General features: G+C 40.4%; 1 protein-coding gene across 4 annotated transcripts in view; it reads left to right on the forward strand.

Moving 5' to 3' along the window:
- The window catches only part of CNNM2 (cyclin and CBS domain divalent metal cation transport mediator 2), a 147,364-nt gene extending 128,333 nt beyond the window's left edge, over nucleotides 1-19,031 (forward strand). Inside the window, exons 5-8 of one of the 4 annotated variants that reach the window (XM_074295474.1) lie at nucleotides 9,827-9,920; nucleotides 11,161-11,226; nucleotides 16,881-17,065; nucleotides 18,366-19,031. In XM_074295474.1, coding sequence (XP_074151575.1) covers nucleotides 9,827-9,920; nucleotides 11,161-11,226; nucleotides 16,881-17,065; nucleotides 18,366-18,575 — 555 coding nt within the window. In that variant the 3' untranslated portion in view covers nucleotides 18,576-19,031. Of the gene's footprint in view, nucleotides 1-3,901; nucleotides 4,041-9,488; nucleotides 9,550-9,826; nucleotides 9,921-11,160; nucleotides 11,227-16,880; nucleotides 17,066-18,365 lie in introns of those variants that run through there. The other 3 variants (XM_074295475.1, XM_074295477.1, XM_074295478.1) reach the window with 3 other exon arrangements.
- Nucleotides 19,032-23,392: the final 4,361 nt, after the last annotated feature.

Here is a 23,392-nt window from a genome sequence, read left to right on the forward strand (position 1 = left end):
TACTGGGGAATGGGTCTGGCTAGAAGTACTATATGAGGAGCATTCTAGAGTAAGGAGGATCTATTTACTTGGAAAAACAGGGGTCCCAGAACCTTCCAAGGTTATTTCCAGAGCCATACCAGACCATTTCAACAGGAACTGGTGCCAACTGGAAGCTTGGTTGCCCATTACCCAGTTCTAAATCATGGGGAATGGGATTAGTATTCCCAGCTAGGGAAACCAAATCAAGAAAAAAGCAGGTTCAAAAACAAGCAGAAGCTGTGGAATTCAAAAGCTAGGAGAGGTGAATAACCAGAGCAAGAATTCCAGATCAAAGGGAAGCCTGCAGTTGTGTCCCTCTGAACTAGCAGAACTTCCCAGCTGGCTGACATTGGCTGAGTCTGGCAGCTATCTACCATTTCTCAGACTGAAACCCAGGTCAGGATCTCCCAGAGCTAATACAAGAGTAGCAATCAGATTTTGCCTCCCTGTGCCAGGTACATAATAATCAGGATATAAATGTTAGCTATTATTATTATTACTGAAAATTTGTAGGAACTCAGTCTGAACTGTCTCTGAGATTCTGGAGCAACATAACATTTAACCCCCTAAGAATGTAGGATCAAGACCAGTCCAGACCTTCCCTTTAGAAATGCACAGAACCTAGCACTAACATCAAGTCAGAAATCAAGAAGATACAAACTTAGAAGATACAAGATACAAACTTAGAAGATAATGATTCCAAAATATCCACAAGCAAAGCAAAGAAAAATATACTTTGATCACAAAATTCAAGCATTTGGGAAGACCTGAAGAAAAATTAATTTAAAAATATTTTATCAATGAAATGAAAGGAAAATTGGAAGAGAAAAATTAAGAACTTTAAAAGAAAGAATTAGAAAAGAAATGCCATTTTGGCTCAAGAGATACAAAACCTGGTCCAAGCAAGCATCAAAGTCCTTGAAAATTAAAATGGACCAATGGAAGTTAGTGACTCATTGAGACAAGAAATATTCAAACATAATGAAAAGATTGAACAAAGTAGAATAAAATATAAAGTGTCTCATAGCAAATATACCTTAACCCAGAAAACACATCAAGGAGAAATAGTTTGACTCATTGGACTATCTGAATGCCAAACAAAGCATATAGACATCACATTTCAGGAAATCTTAAAAGAAAACTGTCCAGATGTGTTAGAATCAAAGGCAAAGTGAAAAGAGAAAGAATCTACTAGTAACCTCTTGAAAGTAACTTCAAAATATCAACCCCTGAGAACATTTTAACCAAATTCCAGAGTTTTCCAGATCAAAGAAAAAAAAAATGTTGTAAGCAGCCAGAGAAAATGCAGTACTAAGGTTCCCATATGATTTTAGCAGTCATTAGTATCTAGGAATACTGAACATAGAATACTAGACTGTAGAAGGCAAAGGATATGGGTTTATGGTCAAGAATAATTTATATAGTAAAACTAAGTATAATGCTATAAGGGTGAGGATTGGGGGCAGGAAGAATGGCTTTAATGAAGTAGAGAACTTCCAAACATTCCTGATGGAAAAACTTTGACATCAAATACAGGAGTTAAAAGAAACATAAAAAAGTAATCACAATTGAAGTGACAATGGACTACACAAGGATAAATTGCTTATTTTCTAATATAGGGAGATGATACCTGTGTTCCTCACTGAACCCTATCACCATCAAGGGTCATAGGAGACTGAAGGCCTAGGACTGATTCTCTTATGTTTGGTAATCTTAAGAGAAGAATGGAAGAAGGAAAGAGAAATACATTTGAGATAGTGGAGGAGGAGGAGAAAGATTAGAGAAAATTATCCCACATCATCAGGTATGCAAGTAGACATCTGTAAAAACCAGTAGTGGGATGGTAGTGATGGATAGAATGGCTTGCTCATCTGAATTGGTCAAAGAAGTAAAAAGACATACAACATGAAAAAGGGAAAAGGGAGAATTAGAAGAAAGGTAGTTTAGAGAGGGATTAGTCTTTAGCAAAACAAATTCTAAGGATGTGTAAAAATATAATTTTTTTGAGATGGAAAAAATGGGAATCTGAAGGCATGTTCATCAAATGGGGAATGGCAGTGGTATATAAATGTCATGGAAACTTATTGTGCTTTAAGAAATGAAAAGGGGTGGTTTCAGAGAAAGCTGTGAAGACATAAGTCTTCATCAGTAAACTGATTCAGAGTGAAGAGAACAGATCCAGAACATCAATATGGTAAAGAAAAACAAGTTTGAAAGAATGAGGAACAAGATCTTATCGTCATGACTGTATGCTCTGGCTCAGGACTAATGGTGGCCTACGCTTCCTGTCTCCAGAGAGGAGTGCGTGTGAAGCAGCATTTGTGTGATGTGCCAGACCCTTCAGAGTACAGATATTATCATTTGGTCCTCACAACAGTCCTGTGGGATAGGTGCTGCTGCTGAGGAATTAGGGACAAATAGGAGGGGAAGTGGCTTGCCGAGGGCTCCGAGACTCGCCAGTCTCTGTGACCAGATTGGAACTCTGACCTTGACTCCTTAGGGAGCCCCCTCCAAGGAGAGAGCTGAAGGGTGCAGAGTATCAAATGGGATGTGTTTCTCTGGATACGTCAAGGCCAAATAATGCCATTTTCTTTACTTAACTGCATGTTTGTGACACAGTTTTATTTTTACTTAGTTCCCAATGGGGAAGGTTGGAGTTTTATGAGGAAAAGATGAATTTTTGCTGATTTAAAAATATATAATTAAAACTTTCTGAAATATTCTTTCTGAAATATCCTAGAAAGTGAGTTTAGCTTAGCTGAGGTCATGGAATAGTGTGTAGGACTTAAATCTAAAGATTGTTTCTAATTTGACCATTTTATAGCCTTTATTGGCCCAGCCTTCACTAACAGCTAAGAAATATATAATATAAAGCAAAATTGGAAACAAATACACAATCTGAACATTAGTGACACAGAATTAGAAAATGTCAGAACCTGTAAGAGTTCTCTTTTCTTTAGATTATGATATGATCACAGTCTGAGCACATTGACTCTCTGACTTCTCCTTCTGTACAGGCTATCCTCCTGCCCTGCTCCTCTTGGCCCTTTTTGTAAATGACTTAAAAACCTCAAACTAATAAACACCACACTGTCCCTCCTTTGAGCGCTGGATCAATGGGTTTGTGTTTTATCCATATTAATGTTTTTTTGCACAGCCTTGATATAGAATTATAGCCAGTATCTATAATGATAATGGTGGTGGTGATTATCATGTTTTATTGTTATTTAGTGGATTAATTGTATCCAAGTCTTCATGACTATTTGGGGTTTTCTTGACAGAGATATTGGAGCAGTTTGCTATTTCCTTCTCCAATTCCATTTATAGATGAGGAAACTGAGGCAAACAGAATTAAGTGACTTGGTCAGGGTCACTAGTAATTGTCTAAGATCAAATTTGAACTCAGGTCCTGCATATTAAAGACTAAATGCAAATCTTTACAATGATGAAGAATCTGTTAGCTAACTAATTATGTTTCATTATTTACTTGAACTCTCAGGGCTAATTGTCTATAACCTTCTGTTTTAGTCAAAAGAATTATATGAATTCTGGATTCTTGGAGTTATGTTAAGGAAAATATAATAGAGTTTAAAACACATTTCTAAAATTCAAACTCAATTTCAGTTTTTTTATGAATTTAAATAGAAGAAAAGTTCCTCAGTTAATTGACAGGAAATAGAAATATAAACAGAAGTGAGGTTTCTAAATTTAATTAATCATCTTTGACACAAAGACAGTCATAGTTTTTGCAAATGAAAAGAAAAAGGGGAAGTTTATCAACAAAGGACATTAAGGTGTTGGACTAGTTTAAAATGTATAATCAGTAACAAACAATGACTTTTCTTACCAGAGCCCCAGTTCTTTTTTTTTTTCTTTGCAGGTTTGCAGTATCTAAGAATAACACCAAGTTTTCTTCATTGTAAGCTCCCGATTCCCTGCCTACATCCCCAGTTTGATGGTTTGGGATGTGGCCCTCAAGCAGCATTGTAGCTGCAAGATGCAAGTTTTCTTCATTGTCATCATTCTAAGTACAAACGTCAGGCCTGTTCCCTCTGGATAAGGTAGCTACTGCTTCTGGAAAAGGAGCGTACTCTGTGCTGTCAGAGAGAACTTGGAGGTGGAGAGGCTAGGGGCCAATGTCCTCATGTGTGACATTTAACTCCCATATGCAAGAATATGTGTATTCTTCTATGTGAAATATTATAGAACCCACAACCTTTATGTAATGATTAATTCTTCCAAGGGAAGTAGTTGGCTTGTTGGGACTGTTATTTCCTCAGCAAAATAAGGAGTGATAAAACAGCAATTAACCAAAGAAGAGAGAAATGAGAAAACCAAGGTTATCTTGGATGAACAGTCTCCATCTTTTCTTTACATCTTAAATATCTTGACATTAATTGTTCAGGCTTTTCTTTCTTTACATCTCAAGGAGGGAACTATCTTCCTTTCCACAGCCAGTTCTTGTACTTGTGCCCTTGAATCTCCCCTGTCTTCTAGTATCTTAATCATCCCCACTCTTCATTGTTCCTTAAACTGTGGCTTCTGCCTCATTAATTCTAATGAAACTAGATTTTTCAAGATTTATCAATTCTAGGCCCTTTTTAGTTTACATTTTATTTGAATACTGTGTAGAAATTGACTGCTGCCTCATTTAAAATTTTTTTCTCATCCTTTGACACTTTGACACTACATTAATCAAGCCTTGCCTTATATATGTATATGAAATAAAATTGCATATATACATATATATGTGTATATATGTATATATATATGTGTGTGTATTTATACATATATATGCATATCTAGTGTTACATAGTGTGAACATTGGAAGGTGGCCTTCTCACAGGAAGAGCTGGCTTCTAGTCCTGCCCCTGATACATTCTGCCATTTCCTTCTCTAGCTCCTGTTATAGATGAAGAACTTGAGACAAACAGGGTGAAGAGACTTGTCCAAGGTCACCCAGCTAGAGAGTGAAGAGTCTTTCTGATCCCATGCATGATGCTTGATCCACTTCGCCTCTAGCCATCCAAAGTTATACATGTGTATGTATGTATATGCATACATGATCAGTTAGTCAAATCAAATAAGTCCATCAAAAGGCGTGGATAAATGGATGGCAGAGTTAAGTACACTATATGCTATCATATGTTATGATTTATATTTGTGTGTAAAGATTAGCACACCAGGAAATGCATGATGGAAATGGTGGCCTGGACATATAGAGCAAGAGTGAGAGAGAGAAAATGAACTGTTCAGATGATACAGAAGTGCTCAGGAAGTGGGAAGGGCATTATAACTCCAGTAGCTAAGATGTGAAGGAGGAAATCAATAACATTATAGAGAAGAGTTTCTAATCCATGAAGGTTAGAAATCTCATTGTGACAAAGAACCTCAACAGCTGCCACCATCTAGGTCCTCTACTATAGCACTGTCCAGTGGAGGGCCTAGGGTACATTATCTCCAGATTCAGCCCATTCCATTCTTGGATAGTTTGAAGTGTTACTGTCTTCCCTTGTTTTGAGCCAATGTTTCCAATTTAATAATCAATACTTGCTTTGAGTTAGTGTGAAGCTTTTCCCACAGACATACTGTTATTTAAAAATTTCTTTAAATTAAAACAACACACATCTTCCTTATTGTCATCTATTTGCATTTATTATCCAACTGAGATCATGGATATATTGAAGCATTGATATCTGGACATTAGTCTTGCCTATCTAAAGTGAGCAGAATCTACTACTTTCTTGCTGTTTTTGAAAATTGGGTTGTTGCCCATGTCCAATTCCAGTACGTTGCTTCAATTTTCACCATTCCTCAAAAATCACAGATAGCAATTCAGCAATTTCAGTGTTCTAATATGTAATTTGTCTGAGCCAGGTAACTTGAACTCATTAAACCAGCTATCTTCTAATCTTGAGTTCACTGTTAATAATTTTTGTTTTCAGATTGAACATTTTTTTAAAAAAGAGAAAATAGCAGCTAGGTTGTTCTGATTTCACTCTGTCATTTTTTAATATAATCCCACCTAGCCCAAATAGCAGGCCTATCTCTTTGTTATTACTTTCCTTGATAATCATAATTCTAGAAGTATTTTTGTGGCTTTAGTGGTTTTTATAAGCTTTAACTCATTTAAGCATTCTATGCACTATTCCAGTTCCATTCTGCTTGTGAATTCATTGTTATGTACCATTTTCTGTTACCTAGATGTTCTTTTAAAATCGAATAAAAAACAACTGCATAGTCTTGGCAACTAAGCTTGGCATAGGAGAAAGAGCTGAGAAAATAGACTTCCCCCCATTCTTTGCAGAGATAGAGGACTGTATGTATGGAATATTTCACATACTGTCAGATCCAGTTGATATTGGTTGGTTTTTCTGAACTTCTTTTTAAAATGACCTCCTAGGTGTGGGAAGGAAAAGAAATATATTTGGAAATTAAGAAAATAAATAAAAATACAAGATTCAATAAAAATAAAATCTGAGTTCATCAGAAAGTTCCCCATGTAAACACTTAAACACTTAGATCGCCATAGATAGACATACTGTGGTCCATTACTGAGGTTTTTAAAAAGGCTTCAGAGAAGAATTAGATGAACCAATCAGTGCTGAAAGAAGCAGCAGTAGTAATAGCATTTATATAGGAATTCAAGATTTGCAATATGCTTTACACATGTCATCTCATTCCTTATAAGGTATGTATTAATATTATCCCCGTTACAAAAGAAGAAACTATGGCAGAGAGAGGCCAGACAACGTAAACTTCTTCGAATAACGCAGCTAGTAAATGTGTGAGATCTGAATTCATAGCTTCCTTACTGCAAGTCTGGCACTCTACCTACTGCACCACCTCCTGCCCTTTTAGATGTGGTAATATAGGAATGACCATGTGGCTTAACTATGGAAATCCCAAGTGAGCAAAACCCTTCCCCAAAACATAACAATCCAAAACAGAAAACTGAGGCAGTGTTAAAGCTAAAAGAGCACACTGACCACCATCATCTTTCTGCCTTCCTCTCTTCCCAAGCTGATTTAAGAGTCTATGGGGTGATGAAGAAGAATAGGGAAGAGATAAAATTGGTGATATCACCAGAGATCCTCATGCCCAATGGTCTTTAAACAATAGCAGGAAGGATTTCTCCATAAACTTGCTAGAAGTTGCTATCGGGACTTGGCACATTTAAGCAGTTCTAGAAATGGGATAGAGTAAGAGTATCAAGCAGGGAGAGGGTGTGTGGCTAAGGCCAGGATATCCTATTATGGAAGAACATTCAAGTTTGCAAGACATCTTCCTTTTTTATTCCATATTAGAATTTCTCATTGTAGTAGTATATTTAGCCAACTTCTCTTTTTAGGGATTATTCTCATAGACCATAGGATTATTCTCATAGACCATAGGATTATTCTCCCTCCCCTTTGTCTTTACCAATCTAAATCCTACCCATCCTCAGTCTCAGTTCAAATCCTCCATAGTCAAGGAAGCCTTCCTTGATCTTCCTTTCCTCTGAATTTCTCTAGCCATTACTGTCATTAAGTATCTACCACACATGACCATATGGTATTTGTAAAATCTTAATATATTTGGTTGTGACATAGGATCATAGGTTGCATCTCAAAAAATCTCAAAAGTCAACTAGTGCGGGGGCAGCTAGGGGGCGCAGTTGATAGAGCACCAGCCCTGAATTCAGGAGGAACCGAGTTCAAATGTGGTCTCAGACACTTAACACTTCCTAGCTGTGTGACCCTGGAAAGTTACTTAACACCAGCCTCAGGGGGGAGTCAACTAGTGCAACTGACAAACTGAATAGAATATTATTGAGGACAGGGACCGTTTGTTTTTGTCTTTCTATTCCCAGAATTGGCACAATACTTGGCAAAATAGTGGTGCTTGAGAAATGCTTATTTTTAAAAATTATTGTGATCTTTTAACATCATCTTCATTTCCTAATATATTCCTCTGCACATCCTTTGTTTAAAAAAAAGAAAAGAAATCCATTGAACAAAACTAACCAATATGTATGTGTTGGTCTATCTTATGTTGTGTTATGTTGACAGGATATGCTATGTTTGCTGCTCAATGATCTCCTGTTGTCCTGCCATTCTTCCTTTTGACATGCTCCATTTTATCAGTGTTCTTCCTAATACATGGAGTCCAGAAGGAAAAACAATTCTTGTCAGTGAGACTCTGAGTACCTTGAGGTTAAGGGTTTGCCTTTTACTTCTCTTCCCTCCCTTCCCCTTCACGTTTTCTTGTATGGAGCCTTGCATATAAGCATTCAGTGAATGTTTATTGTTTGATTCTGTTCTCCCTGTAATTTAAAATCAATCTAAGATCTCTCCTAGCTCTGCCATTCTGACTCTTTTGTCGTTTGTGATAGAGATTATATTTGTAGAACGCCAGTGAGAAGATGTTTGTCATTGAGTGAAAATGACTTTAAGAAAGCAGAGTTTGAGAATGGGCTTGGGAGAGGGAAAAGATTTAATGAGGAAGGGGTGTGTGTTTATGTGTGGGGGGAATGTGTGCTGCTCACTCTGGGAAGACCTTCCTTCCTGGACAACTGTTTTGCAGATGCCATTGGTTGCAGGAATCTTTTTGATTCTTTCTTTAGAGGCCCAGAATTTAACTTTTCACCCAAATGAATTTGAGCTTGATAGCAGAAAGGTAGCTATAGACAGGATAAGGAAGGAGATAGAGAAGAAACCGGCTGAGTCATCTCAGCTGAACTCCCATTTGCTGGAAGGATACAGTCTCAAATTACCAGTCGTTGGTTGTGAAGAGAGAGAGATCTTGATGGTGCTGGCACTAAATTAGGATGCAGATGGTTGTGGGGGGGGGGGGACCAACTACAAAGCCTTAGGTCTGGAGACATCATTTGTTCAGGGCCCGAACAGGTCCTTCCACAGCAAAGTCACCATCCCTGCTTTGTGCCAGTGGAATTGGTTTGCTTTGCTCTAGAGCCTCGTTAGATCATTTCCTAAGTGTATGTCTCATTCCCAGGAGACACTTGGGAACAAGGGATTTAGAATTGGAGAGCCTGGGATAAAATTCCAGCACTTCCTTTCCCACCTGGATGACTCTGGACAAGTAATTTCATTTCAATTAGCCTTAGTTATGTTGTCTACAAAATGAAGGGGTCCCAGGGTTTTTCCTGCTCTAGGTCTAGGTGCTATAAGGAGGAGAACAAATGATGTTCAAAATCAGCCATGGATCGAGAATATCATTTGTGCATGGGAAAAAACGTTGTTTATGTAGGTTGTTGAAAATTAAGGGGTTTTTTTTCCCTCTTTAAAATGATGAATAAACAAAAGATATGACTGGAGGTAGGATCTATACATAGCTGTATATGTGTAGTAATATATCTATATATATACACGTGACACGTTCAGAGATGGAAGATGCTTTCATTATATAGTTCAAACAGCTGTGGATAAAACTAAATTTCATTTTTAAAAACCTTGGCCTTTTTCTAGGTGGAGAGAGGGTAGAGGGGAGGAGGAAGAAAGAGAGCCAAAGAGACAGACAACAACTCTTGTAGGTAGTTGCTATTCTTATCCCCATTTTACAGATGAGGACACTGAGGCAGACAGCGGTTAAGTGGCCTGCTGGCTGGCCCAGAGTCACCCTGCTAGGAAGTGACCTAAAGATGGGCTCATCGGGGCGGCGGGACCGGGCTCACTAGAAGCCCCTTGGTTGTGCGGAGTCCGCACGGTGGCCCTCCCTGGGGAGCGGGGGCGGGGCGGCTCCAACCTGCCCCCAGCGGAGCCGGCCGGGCGGGGCTGTGAGACTCTCCTCTTGTGTTCCCCCACAGGGGAAAGTGGAAGTTGAAGCTGGGAAAGAAGGGATGAAGTTTGAAGCGAGCGCCTTTTCCTACTACGGCGTGATGGCGCTCACGGCGGCTCCAGGTAGGTGCTCCGCCAAGGCCCGCTCGGCTCCCTGCGCGTCCGCAGTAGCCCCGGCCGGCTGCCCACGTGGTTTTCGTGTCCTAGAGGTGGTGTTAGGGCGCCATCGTGCGGGCCTCGGCCAGAACCTCACGCTCGGGAGTCAGGGGGGCGAGCGAGGCGATCTCCGGGGGCGCCCGGACCGAGCCACGTGCCCCTGAGGGACCCTCCCCAGCACGTGGCCTCAGGCAGCTCCCGAGGGGTTGGCTCTGGCCCTGAGGGAAGGGGCTGAAATCCGCGCTCGAGCTGCTGGGAAGTCGGGGCAGGGAGACCCCGTCCGGGCACCTGCGGCTCGTCCCAGCTTCTAGGAACTTTAGCCTTATTTTAATCCAGCTCTTCCGGCTAACCGAGGAACCGCGGAAGGGCCGAAATGGGCCGAGCTCGCGGGCGGTTAGTGCTTGCCCCTCCCAGTCTCCTTTACAGCAGCATGAGGGGGTTGAATGTCTAAGGTCAGTTGAAGATAGATCGCTGATTTTTAAAAGAGCAGCCCTGCGTTTTTTTTTTTAATCAGATGAAACGCCTGCTTGGTTGCCTCGTGCCAGTGACTAATGAACACTGAAATGAGGCCGCCCCCATCCCTTGTAGGTGGCTGGGTGCTGCCTGCCTGCCCCGGGGGAGGGGTTGGGGATTAGGCGGGGACGGGACTGGGGGGGGAGGGGAGGGGAAAAACTCTCTTTCCCTAGGAATCGCTTTAAAGGGAAATGCAGGTGTGAAGTTTGTTTATTTAGGATTTATAAGCCGCCTGCTCCTGGAAAAGGATGTGCGGCCGGTCTGATCGCACCGGGACTAATTAAATGGGAACGAAGGAGAGCGGCCCCAGAGCGCGTAGTGCGCGGTCCGATGCCCGCGTTGGGAATGGCCGGTCCCGTTGGGCAGCGTCCACTTTTAGGGTGTTTGTGGCCCCCCTTGCACTGCCTGTGAGTGCTTCAGAACGGCAGGTTTTGAAATATAAACTGGAATCGAGTATTACCGGCTTAAGAGATTTATGGGTTAGTGAAGAGGAAAAGGATCGCTTTTTTCTCCTCCTTGGAAAGCTGCGTGTGTGCGTCTCTTCCTTATTAGGAGACTAGGTAGTCCTTTGTGTTTCTGGAGGAATTAATGCTTCTGAATTCCTAGAGAGCAGGAAGCAGCTTTTCTCCCCTAACAGTATAAATTTCCTTCCGACTTCTGACAGAATCTCACCCTTGTTCTCTCCCTTTTTCAGTTCCTCTGTCCCTGTCTCGTACCTTTGTTGTCAACAGAACAGAGTTGTTAGCAGCAGGTTCTCCAGGTAACTCTGCATGCTTCTTTTCATTAATGCTCACCTCGGGTCCCCCCCACCCTTCCTTTCTCCCTTCTGCCTTGGCTGATACGTGACAGTGCAGGGAGCTCTCCAGGAAGACCCCAGCTAGCCAGGGAGGGAGCGGCTTGTCCATAGGCAAGCGCCCAGGCTGGGCTTGAGCAGGGGAGAGGGGAGGGGCTTTCTGCAAAGGACTATGCGGTGAAAGGGGATGAAAAGCATTTTGAAACTTTGTTCGATCTGAATGGATGCCCTAGCTTATTCTGTTTCCCAGAGCAGCAGCGAGGGGCAGATCCAGCCCTGGCTCTGGGAAGGGCATGGATGGCATATGGGGAATGTGCAGGAACCCGAAGGCCCACCAAAGCCAAGAAAACGTGGAAACCCTAAAGTGCTACCGAAATGTGAGCTCTTCTTGTTACATTGCACTGACTTGGTAAAAACAATCAAGGTGCTTCTGTGCTGAGAGAGCAGTGTCCTAGAGATTGTCTGGGACTCCTGTTGACCCTGTTGCCTCTTTCTTTTTCTGGCATTCAGAAGAGGAGGATGTAGATGTTTTCTAGCATCAATTCTCAGTCAGCTGGCCAAGTGCCTCTCACTTCCCTTGGGCTCTCCAGCTTCCTTCTGAAATTAGCATTGGGCACATTCCTAACAAACAGCTGATTAGTGCCCCACAGGAGACTCTGGTCTTACCTAGCTAAGGTTTCCAGCTGCTAAAAAGAAAAGAAAAGACTTAATCTTTCTTTAATTAAAATGACATGGCTTTCCTTTATATTCTAGAATTTTAGAGGCTGCTAAAAATATGAACTTATATTTGTCTCTTGTGTTCATTCATTCCTTGTCCAGTAAAATGCTTAATAATGATGTTGGGAGCAGAATTAAACACACTTGCCCTAGAAACTCATGTGTTTGTTACTAGAGAATGCTAGAGAAAGCAATCAAATGTTTTTTGTTAGAATGCAAATATGCTAGAGAAAGAGCACTAACTCCACTGTTTCTCTTAGCTCTTTTTAACTTGAAAAGGTAAAAAATTAGTAATACTGTGAAGGGAGCTGGCTTGTCTGCCATTTCCAATCCATCATTGCAAATCATGTTTTGAGAGTGGTCCCCATGCAGACAGCTTCTGCCCTCTCCCTTAGCCATATTTAGAGGCAGGCATGACTATTTCTCCACAGGGTCCTAGGAAGAAAATGCTATTTGGAATTTGATATTCTAATGAACTCGGCATTTTCTTAGCTTTGATCTCTCAAGTTGCAATGCAGCACTTTGGTTTCTTGGTCTCAGATAATTTTCCCAATGACAGTAATAATTTTGGGATGCAAAGACCTCAGTAATACTTACAAATGTTGTGTATATGGTATATAATATGTATGGCAAAGTATAAGAATTCTTTCTTTTTTACAAAAAGATATCTAGTTGTTTGGTTTTCAAAATGAGTTAAAGATGTGAGTATCTTCTTGAGTTGTATTCACCATATATTTAAAACCTGAATGTATGCTATATTTATTTCACAAACATTTACTAAGTGCCTACTAGGCAGGACACTGAAATGCTATTTGTAGGCATTAAGAAAGAATTCCCTTTGACACTTAACTTATATAAAACAGAATGGAAGGACTCTGAACCCTTGTGGTATGTTTTGATAGACGCTTAAGTTGCTCTTGAAGATGATCACATTTTCTTAGGAAATTCAGCCCTCTAGTTTTCTAGGAATTGGGAAAGACTGAAAGATGATACCACATTTGTAACATTGACTACAATCTGGTCTTTTTGATAGAAAAGAAGGTAAAAGAACTTGAGAAATACCTCTTGTTCTCTAGTTCATTAGAGAGGATGGAGTCTGAAATAACTGATCCAAGAAGAGAAGAACCTCAGAAAGAAGGGGGAATAAATTCACCACAAGGTTGGTGAATATATGAATATGACAAAAGAAATTGTATTGCTAGGACTACACCCTACATATTGGATACTTTCCATTAAAAAGTCAATCTGGATTATTTAACAAACAGTATAATGCCATTCTGGAATACAAAATAGTAATAACAATGGGGGAAGAAGCCAGGTACTCAAAGGAAAAATAACAGAGAAGAAAAGAATAATATTTTTTAGTTCATTTTACAGATGAAGAATTAGGCAAACAGAGTTAAGTCATTTGCCAAGAGTCATACAGCTAGGAAACGTCTGAGGATAGATTTGGTCTTAGGAAGATGCATCTTCATGAATCCAGAATGGACATTTAATTCTAATTAAAAAAAAGGAGATTGCTGGTTGGCAAAACAGTGAGAATCTTAGAGAAAATGAATGTGTCGTAATAGAATTCATACTACCAAAGGAAGGTGAATGTTGACAATAATTGGTCATGTTTTTTTAGACTTCAGGGAAGCATATTTCAGAAAATTCAAAGAAAACAATAGACACAATTACATTCCTTGTTGTTCAGTTATGTCCTACTTTTCCTTATTTTCTTGGCAGAGATACTAGAGTATTTTTGTCATTTCCTTCTTTAGCTCATTTTACAGATGAAGAAATTAAGGCAGAATTAAGTGATTTGCTCAGAGTCACACTTAGGAAGTATCTGAGGACAGATTAGGACACAGGAAGATTCATTTTCATGGCTCTAGGCCTGATACTTATTCACTCTTATCATCAAGTTGCCCCCATGAGTTACATAACTGAAACTAAAAAAGTTATGATTCAAGGTAAAAAAAGAGCTAAAAACAAAATTCTGGCTATAATAATTGCAAATTTTATATATGTGCATATTATAGAGGGGTCAGGGACAAGAAAGGAAAAGGACTACTGTTTAGAGTAGATGACATGTTTATTAAGGCAAAACTAATCAAATCCTCTTTTGCTTCTTTATTTGATAGCAAGATCTTTTGATCTTCAAAATAGAAAGGATAGAAAAAACATGTTGAAGAGATTAATAAGCTGTAGGTTGTAAGAGTTCCTATCAACTTAAAGATAATTCATAGTTCCATTCTCAAATTATTCATAAGACTACTGAAAAAACTTACAAGAAGAGATGTGGTAAGGAGAGGGACAATATTAGAGAAGACTACATCACTTGATTTTTTCCAAAAAAGAGTATATCCTGAAAACTTGTTGGGTGGTAAATCTGATGTTATTCTCAAAAGAATTTCTAAACAAATGGTTTGTGCACTAACCTCTGTGTACCAATATGGGTTCACTAAAAAATTATGCCAGACTAATTTGTTGTGTTGTTATGCTTGTCCTTGATTGCTGCTTCTTTTCCTCCTCCTTTTAATATGATTAATTAAGTCAGGAAAATGCTGTAGGTACAGTATATCTTGATTCCAGTTAAGCTTTTTCAGATTATTGTGATCTTTTTATAGGCAAGGAGATAAACTAATAGGTTGAATACTAGGTAAAGGTGAATGTATAAGGTTGTATGAATAACCGTAGACCAAAGAGCATTGAAGGTAAGCTCACTGAAGGCCAAAAAAAGTTTCATTTTTGTCTTTATATCCCCCTACATTTCCTGGTACCCTTTAAGCATTTAATAAATGCTTATTGAATTGATTGCTTCATGGATCATTTTCCCTAGGGAGGCTGAGTTCCTAAAGTGATATGTTAGAGTTCTAAGATTACCAAATATGAAGTTGCCAAAAAACTAGGAAATGTGGATTTTTTTTGGAAGTCAAAAGCAAAGATTTGAGGTTTTTAATGAGGATGAAAAAGTGACCCCACACCAGAAAGATAAAATTAACAGCAATGATTCTAAAATTCTATCTTGGCTTAAAAAATAAATAAAATTTTCCAAGTACAAAATGTGGAAACCCGTATTTAACAGCTGTGTCTATATGAGAAGACTCTAGAGTTCTTAGTTACTTAATATTATAATATGACTGCTAAATAAATGACTATTACATTGTAATCATGGGTCTTTCTATCAACCAGTGCCCATCTAAAGTACTATATTCAGGTCTGGGCTTCTCATTTTAAGAAGAATGTTGGCAGATTGAAGGAATTTAGAGGAAAGGAGTCCAGATTGATAAAAGATCTGGAAAGTGCCTGTGAAGAGTCATAAATGGAAATTGAATATATTATCTGGAAAAAAAATTAAAAAGAAGACCTGAAGGAAATTCCATCCCTGCCTTCAGGCATTTGGAGAGCTATCATGTGGGAAAATACTAGTGTATTCTGTTTAGCTGAAGAAGGCAGAACAAGTATGGTAGGAGGAAACCTGGGTTTGGAGGGCGGAGACCTGCTGCTTAGCCTAACTCTTTGATTTACATCCTCTGAGACCTTGAGCAAGATAATTAATCCCTCTAAGTCTCACCCATTAAAAAGAGAAAACTAAAGTAGATGATTTTTTTAGCTGTAAAGCCAAGAGATCCCAAAGTAGAGGGAAATATGTTTGGATCTAGTATAATAGCCACAGACTTTCTAACAGTGAGTGCTATAATGGGCTCCCCAGCCCTGGACGTCAACAGACATGGATTGGATTTGAAATGTAAAAGTGGAAGAACAACTCTTGAAGTAGTACCCATTACGTTTTCTTTTTAAACTAAAAATGATTATGAGACAGTAGCAGAAGAAATATTTAGAACTCAGTTTATCTCTACTTTGTCCTTATGAGAGAGGTCTGCAAGTCTAAAAGTACAGAAGTAGACCTTGTTTAAAGAAAGACTTCTAATTTCTTCAGCCTTCATTCTCTTCCTGGCTTTATGTCTGGCTTTCTGGACTTCAGCACTTTGCTTCATCTGCACTCTCACCCTGGAATATGACTCTGCTTAACTTGCCCTGCTTGGTGAACTCCTGCATTTTGTGGAAGAGTCCATCTGGCCAATCTCCATGTCCCTCCTGACTGTGCTTCTGACTTGCTGGACTTCAACACTTTCACCCCCCACCCCATCCCCACCTGGCCACTCTCAATTTATCTTTATGTCTCACCCCATTAGAATGTAAGCTCTATGAGGGCAGAGATTATCTTTTGGTTTGTATTTGTACCTGGAACATAGTAAGCACTTAATAAAAACTTGTTACTGGCCTGCCTTCATAGTAGCCCTGAGTGTTTTCAGGAAGTGTGTACCATGGGGTCATAAACTGTGTGATAGGATCGGGCCTTAGGATGATTGGATTATGAAGTAGTGCTTTCAGCAAAGATACAAAGTGATAGTTTTAAATGAATTCTGAAAAGCTGATTGTTCTGATTCTGAAGGATAGCATTAATTTATAGTTAACAATGACATATCCCCAAATCCCATTTGCAGGATTAATAAACACAAGTGTTCCCAAGCATCTGATTCCTACCTGCCCTTCTGAAAGCCCTTTGTTCCCTAGTTTCTCTTGTTCTAATTCAGTTGATTTGGGCTTCTTGTTCTAGTACAAAAGTACCCTTCCTATGAGAGTCTTTTGGCCATTTAAAGAAGCCAGCTGGGAGGCCATTGTAGCTATTCACATAGATTAGAGCCTACCACGTCGACAGCATCAGTCTGTTAGGTCACAGACCAGCCAATGGATTCCAGTTCTGTAAGTTGTGAATTATCCAATGAGATGTGCCAGGTTGGTTGTAGCTATTTGGGTCTGTGCATTTATGGGTATGTTTCGTTTGGAAAACAAAGAGCTGATTGCCGTGGCTACTTCTTTCCCATTAAAGTTGTGTGTTTTACCTCCTTTCACAGCTGAGAACAAGTCACCTCCTCGTCCATGTGGCTTGAATCATTCTGATTCCCTCAATCGAAGTGACCGGATTGATGCAGTGACCCCAACACTAGGGAATAGCAACAACCAGCTTAATTCGTCTTTTCTTCAAGTGTACGTCCCTGATTACTCAGTGAGAGCCCTCTCAGACATTCAGTTTGTGAAGGTAGGAGAATAGTGACCTGGCTTAAGAAACAAAAATTTAGCAGGAAGCTTCTCTAATGGGGACTCATGTTACTGAAAATAGTGACAGGCTGTATTGTTTCCTTTTCTTGATACCAGAATTAGTTAGCAAAGGAAACATTTGGTTTTTCATATAAGGAGGCAGTTCATTTCAGTAAATGTTTATAGAGCATGAGTCCAGAGCTGTGACCTGAAGACAAAGACTAGACCAGGAACTCTGCTCTGGCTATGTTGCATGTTATACTCATTGGTGTGTGTCTATTGGGCCCAGAGAGCAGGAGAAAATGAAGGCCAGCATGGCCTTATGCATGCTCTGGTGGGTTTTTGTTTGTTTGATTGTTTTTCTTAGATAGCCTGGAAGGAGGTATGCTGTAGGGCTAAGTAGGAGGTTAAAGGGAATGCTAGCTCTCTAGGGATAGATAGGCTCACATCTCCTAGAATGGGATAAGGATTGGAAAGGAATTTCTTGTGCCTTCTATAAAATATATAAAATAAATTTATCTGGAGAAAAGTCAGCCTTCTCTGATGTGATATATAACATGATAAAATATATAAAAGGATATATTATTTTGAGTTTCCTTTGAAATAGTGACCCAAATTTATCCTGTCAAGAGGTGTTTTTTTGCGAGAGAAATTACATACAAGGAAGAACAGACTTGAAGTCCGTGGATTTGCCTAAAAAATAACTGCTGTGCTTTGATACAAAATCAGGGAGAATTTTCCTTTAGGAGTCCTTATTTGTCCCATGTCAAGTATCAATCTTCCCCTCTGTATTATTAGGCTTGCATTTTCCCAGAACAACTCCAAATAGTTACCCAAGACTATCTTTGCAATAGCCAGTATTTTAGTAATGTCAGATGCTCAGGAACTTGCTCTTGTAATTATGAGACTTTTTGATTTTTTTTTTTTTTTTTGGAGGCACTCAGGATTAAGTGACTTAGGTCACACAGTAAGTGTCTACAACGAGATTTGAACTCGGGTCCTCCTGATTCCAGAATCAGGGCCAGGAATCACCTAACTGCCCCTGTGGATGGTTTTTGTATTGAAGCTTGAGGCATCTGCCCATTTGATATTTTCTCTAATGGGGAGCCATCCACTTTTCCTCTAGGGAGCCATTAAGGGAATGGGCTTAAGGACAAAGCAAAGTGAGAGGGAGAATACTCTTCTAGGGTGGGCCTAGCTGACAGATTCTGCAGAAAAGAGAACTGGAGGCATGAATGGTGGCATTTTGCTGTTCTCCCCCTTGATTTCTGTCTGTACTCCATCTTCTCTGTTTGTCCTAGATCACAAGACAGCAGTACCAAAATGCCTTGATGGCATCCCGAATGGACAAAACTCCTCAGTCTTCAGACAGCGAAAACACTAAAATTGAACTGACTCTTACAGAGCTGCATGATGGGTTGCCAGATGAAACGGCTAACCTGCTCAATGAACAGAATTGTGTGACTCACAGTAAAGCCAATCACAGTCTGCATAGCGAAGGCGCCATCTAGGACTTCTTGGCGGCCCCATTACCCCCCCTCTCCTCCCCATCTTCATGGTCTGAAGCGGGGTCCTGTCATGTCGCTGCCCTCTTCCGTCTCCTGAGCAGGACCCTCTGGCCCGAGTCGCCCCCGCCTTCTCCCCGTCTGACCGTGTCTACCGCTAGTATGCACCCCTAAGCCGTGCTGCCTCCTGCACCATTCTGAGACCAAAGACTTTGTGCCCTTCCTGGGAACAGCAGAGGAAGCAATGCAAGGGATGGCACTGGAGGCAAGCCGCAGAGCCACCTGCCCAGAGATTGTCAGCTGGAGTCCAGACATGTGCTTCCTCCTGCTCCAATAGAATCATGTTTATTTTTTCCGGCCAGATCTTTTATCCTGGTTCATTTGCCTCCTCCTTAGATAAGCATGAAGAAGTTTAAAATTGTTGCAATTTATTTTTTTCAAGAGATCATGTTTTTAAATGTCTTTTGCAGAGTTTTAAATTGTTTTTGTTTTGTCCAAACTCTGCTGTGATCCCAGAAACTGCACCCGCTCAGGTGGATTTTGCTTCCCCCCCCCACTGGTTTTTGTTTTGTTTGTTTTTTTTCTCCCAGCAGCCTCATGAATAGGCAGCCTCGTCATTCCCATGTGAATCCCTCTCTCCCCCGAATGGCACAGTGAAGAAAACCGGGGTCATCTTAGCTACGGCGACCTTCTGAGTTTGCTACTGTCTGAGAGTGGTTCGGAGAGCCGCCTGCTCACTGGGAATTGGATGGTTAACTGGGCCTCTTTCCCTCAAGAAGTTTTAGAATTCAATTTGGAAATGTGGTTTTGCTCCCACACTAGAGAATTTTAACAAAATGTGTTTTATTGAATTTTAAACTTGTTGGATAACAGAACAATGGGCCTGGGGAATATTGAGCCTATCAGACTGGTGTTCAGCCTAGGCAGGGAATCTCAGGTTCAGGTCAGCCTTCCTCCCAACCCTGGGGCATCCCTTCTCTAACGAGGAGGGGGAGAGGTCAAGGAGACCGCCCACCCCTCAGCTTTAAAGAGCTCTAACTCCCTTTCCCCAAAGCTCATTGTTGCTCCTCCAAGATGCTGCTATACCGATGCCAAAAGGAAATCTTCTCTGGGGCTTTTCAATAGAAACACAGTGTGGATTCCGGGTTCCTCTTCGCCCTGAAATCTACTTGTCGGAGACGGCCATTTCGACTCCGGGTCCCAAAATTAAGACAGGATTGGAGCCTCAATTTCTAAGGGGGCGGGGACTTGTGGCCACCTTTCAGGGAAGCAGCTCTTGCGTTTCCCCTCCCTTCTCTCTTGCTGTCATTTTAGACGTTGTCGGGGAGCCGGCCTACAGAGCTGCTGGCTCTCTGTCGGCAGCGCCCCCTCCCGGCGGATGGTCTGCGGAGCTGTGGGACGGGACAACTGGGCCCCCTTGGGTTTCCAGAAACCAAATTGTATCATGGCCAGTATATGTATGTCGTTTCTTAATACCAAATGCCGTCATCTGTTGTCAAATCCAAGCCAACGGGCGTTGCTTGACTGGTCAGACTTGCTACTTGTCCACTTTGGGAGTGCCAGCTTAAGGGAAATGTGCCTTTTGATGGCAGTATTTACATATTGAAATGAACCGATGTTGACCACGGCTTTCTTATTGACTTTCAGTACATGTTGCATCTAGACACTAGCAAACTATGTAGCATTTCCTTTTTTCTTTGTTCATTTGATCAGATTGAGCTCAAAGTATATTTATCCTCCGTTTGAAGTGATGGGACTAAGTAGTTGTTTTCTCCCTCCCCTAAGGATAGAAGTAGCTCCAGCTAATATATTGGGTTCATCCTTCATGGTGGGGGGGGGGGGGGCAAAGAAAGGGTGGTTTTCGAGAAGATGCATATAATGTTAGCCACAAAATGTGACCAAAACTTGAATGTTTCACTGCTTGACTGGCTTAGCAGCTGTGCCCTACCCAGTGGAAGGAAAGTGTTCTCCCAAAGTGGGTTGTTAGCCCAGGATTCTGGCATGTGTGATAGCCCTGAGAGAAGCTCAGGACATACTCAGTGGTTCAGATGAAAGGGATCCAAAGGACATCCCTCAGTTGAGGTCAGATCTGCTCACAGCAAATTCCATCCTAGACAAGATGTTTCGTTTTCTGATGGGCTCTTAAAGAGATGGGTGAAGAGTTAGTAACTGTGAAGAGAAGGGTTGGGGTAGGGCACCTGAGCCTGTCCTTTAAATGGAACCAACCTAAGCTTCAAGATAGAATAGTGAGAGGCAGGCTGTTCTGTGGGTCTTGGAACCCCCAATCTTTTTTTCTCTGCCAACCTCTTGGAACTTTAGGTTCTTGAGCCCTCAAAATTCTTTCTCATCGCCCTAGTTGGCTTCTGGCTTTCCAAATACAGCCCTACCCAAAGCTTTTGGGCACAACTTCCTAAAGGAAAACTTAGCATGTTAATAGCCAAAAAAGAGCCTTTTCCCCCAAGGTTTCATGACCTTACTGTTACACTCTGTTCCAATCGGTTGGTTTGGATTGGATTGAGAAAAATTCTATAGTATTGTGAGATTTGGGGAAACAGACTAAAAAACAAAACAAAACAAAAAAAAACCCACTTACTGATTGCTTGACTTTAGGCCCAATGTAGTAAAATCCCTCAACTCATTTTTATTCAAAGATATTTGCCTTTTTGAAGAATGTTCTTGTGTGGAGGAACTCCATAGTAAAAATTTTAGCAGACTTCTGTCCCAGATATTTGCAGATACTATTCTAATTCATTTTCCAGAAGTGAAATCCAAGACTCTGTTATGGTATATTATTAATATTATAAACATCAGATTATTAAGTATAATTTCATTTTGGCTTTTGAAAATATTTTATACCAAAATTTGAATATATGAGTACCTCTGATGAATACTAGGGATTTTGAACATTTTTAGACAATACTCAGAAATCTGGTTCTTCAGTATCTCCTTCTGGCCTCATTTCAACTTTGGGAATTGACACAATTGTTCCTCAGACTGATGCAGAGGAGGCGCCTCAAGCTGAATTGAACTCTTTACACACACTCTTAGTTCATGCCTCCCAAGGACTGTTTTATTTTGGCTTAATATTTTCTTCAATTTCTGCTGGGCATTAGTTGATATGAATCTACAATTTATCTCAGCCAAATAATTACACCAAGAAGGGGAGGACAGTGTTAGTAACTAGTGCCAAGAACATCTGGGAAGAAGGCTCCTGAATTATTCCATTGGGCTGCATAGTCTGCTAAAAAGAATCAAAAGTAGATTGGCTTCATGAGCTATAATGGGATGCTTCAGGATCCTAAAACTCCAGGGGACAGATTACTGCCCCTGTCTAGGAATTAGGAGCCAAGGCCATGTACAATAGAAACCCTTAAAATCAGGAGGCCTGAAAGGATAGGTTGGGAATAAAGCAAAGGTGGTGGGACCAAGTCCTGAGAGGTCATAATTGATTTAGAAACAACACAGACGAACCAATGTGATGATGTGTGAAAGCCTCACCTGGAATAAGATCCCAAATGCTCAGTAATTCTCAGGGTTTGCACCTTTTCCCCTACACTTATTTTCTGCTCTGTACTCATTGGCCACGGTAAATTCTTTACCAATTATTGGGAAACAAGAGCTTAGGATTTAGTCTTAGAAAGTTGAACTGTTAGTCAACTTGAGTCTGTCTTTACCAAGTTTTGTACCCACAGGAAAGATATAACATGTGGCTGTTCTCTTTTAATCTACCTTTGGCACTAGAGTTCTTTGAGTAGCATAGGAAAATTGAAGCTGAGCCCCACTGCATGCACTTCACCATGCATATAAGTCCTTTGTACCTAATGACCTAGCACTGTCAGTCTGAAGAGATAATTGTGAAAATGTGAGGTTTGTTTTTTTTTTTGATCAAGCAGACAAAACACTAGCCAAACATTTGAATCCAATTAAGATTCAGAAAGTTCTGCTCAAATTCCATGACCAGGTCTTTGTTTATACAAGATCATGACTTATCAGCCCCTTGAAGCTGCCTCCTCAAGCCTGGTGGTAATGTTTTTAGTCAGGCAACTGTGATTAGATCCAGGAGGGTAAACATGGCTAGGGCTGGCAGGAAGAGTCCCAAATCTCACTTGTCATTTCATCCACTAATATGTCTATCAGAAGGATAATCCCAGCTCACTGTGCTCTCTGGCAGTGGAGATGCCCTGCAAAATCTGGAATGGAAAGAGTGTTGCTCTGTCCCCAGTGACTGAGAATAGAAAGGTTGATAGAAGTATGTTTTAGAGCATTATCCCAGGTTGTCTGATCTCAATGAATTTTTAATTGGAACAATGATCCCCTTTCTCTGCTCTGATCCTGGTACCAAAGAGTAATTATTCTTAGATGAAAGTAAATTTAAGGAATTAGGAAAAGAAAATAATGGGATGGTAGTATATGCCATCTGTGGAGGGGATAGGGAAAGGAGAAAATGGCAGTGTGTTTAGGAAAAAGTGTTTGCTAGAGGTGCCATATTGAAACTTCCAAATCTTCTGATTTATCACTGAGAAAATTCTCCTGCCTTATACTTTTTACTAACCCATTAGGTTCTGGGTAAACAAATTTTCCTCCATTAGGTTATCCTCGGTCACTTTAACTCTTTCTCTCCAGAATTTGGGATTTGGGTTAAATTTGAGGGAGATTTTTGGCATATTATAAGATCAATAAGAAGAGTCACAATTTTTTTTTTTTTTTTACTTGACTAGTCATTGGATCCTAGTTGGATATATTTCTTATACCTCAGGTTTATAATTCTTTATTTTAATTACAATTTCCATTCTCTTTTGCAAAGTTTATTAGGAAGCTAAATT

Source organism: Sminthopsis crassicaudata, chromosome 2 (assembly GCF_048593235.1).
Source record: "Sminthopsis crassicaudata isolate SCR6 chromosome 2, ASM4859323v1, whole genome shotgun sequence".
Lineage (NCBI taxonomy): Eukaryota > Metazoa > Chordata > Mammalia > Dasyuromorphia > Dasyuridae > Sminthopsis > Sminthopsis crassicaudata.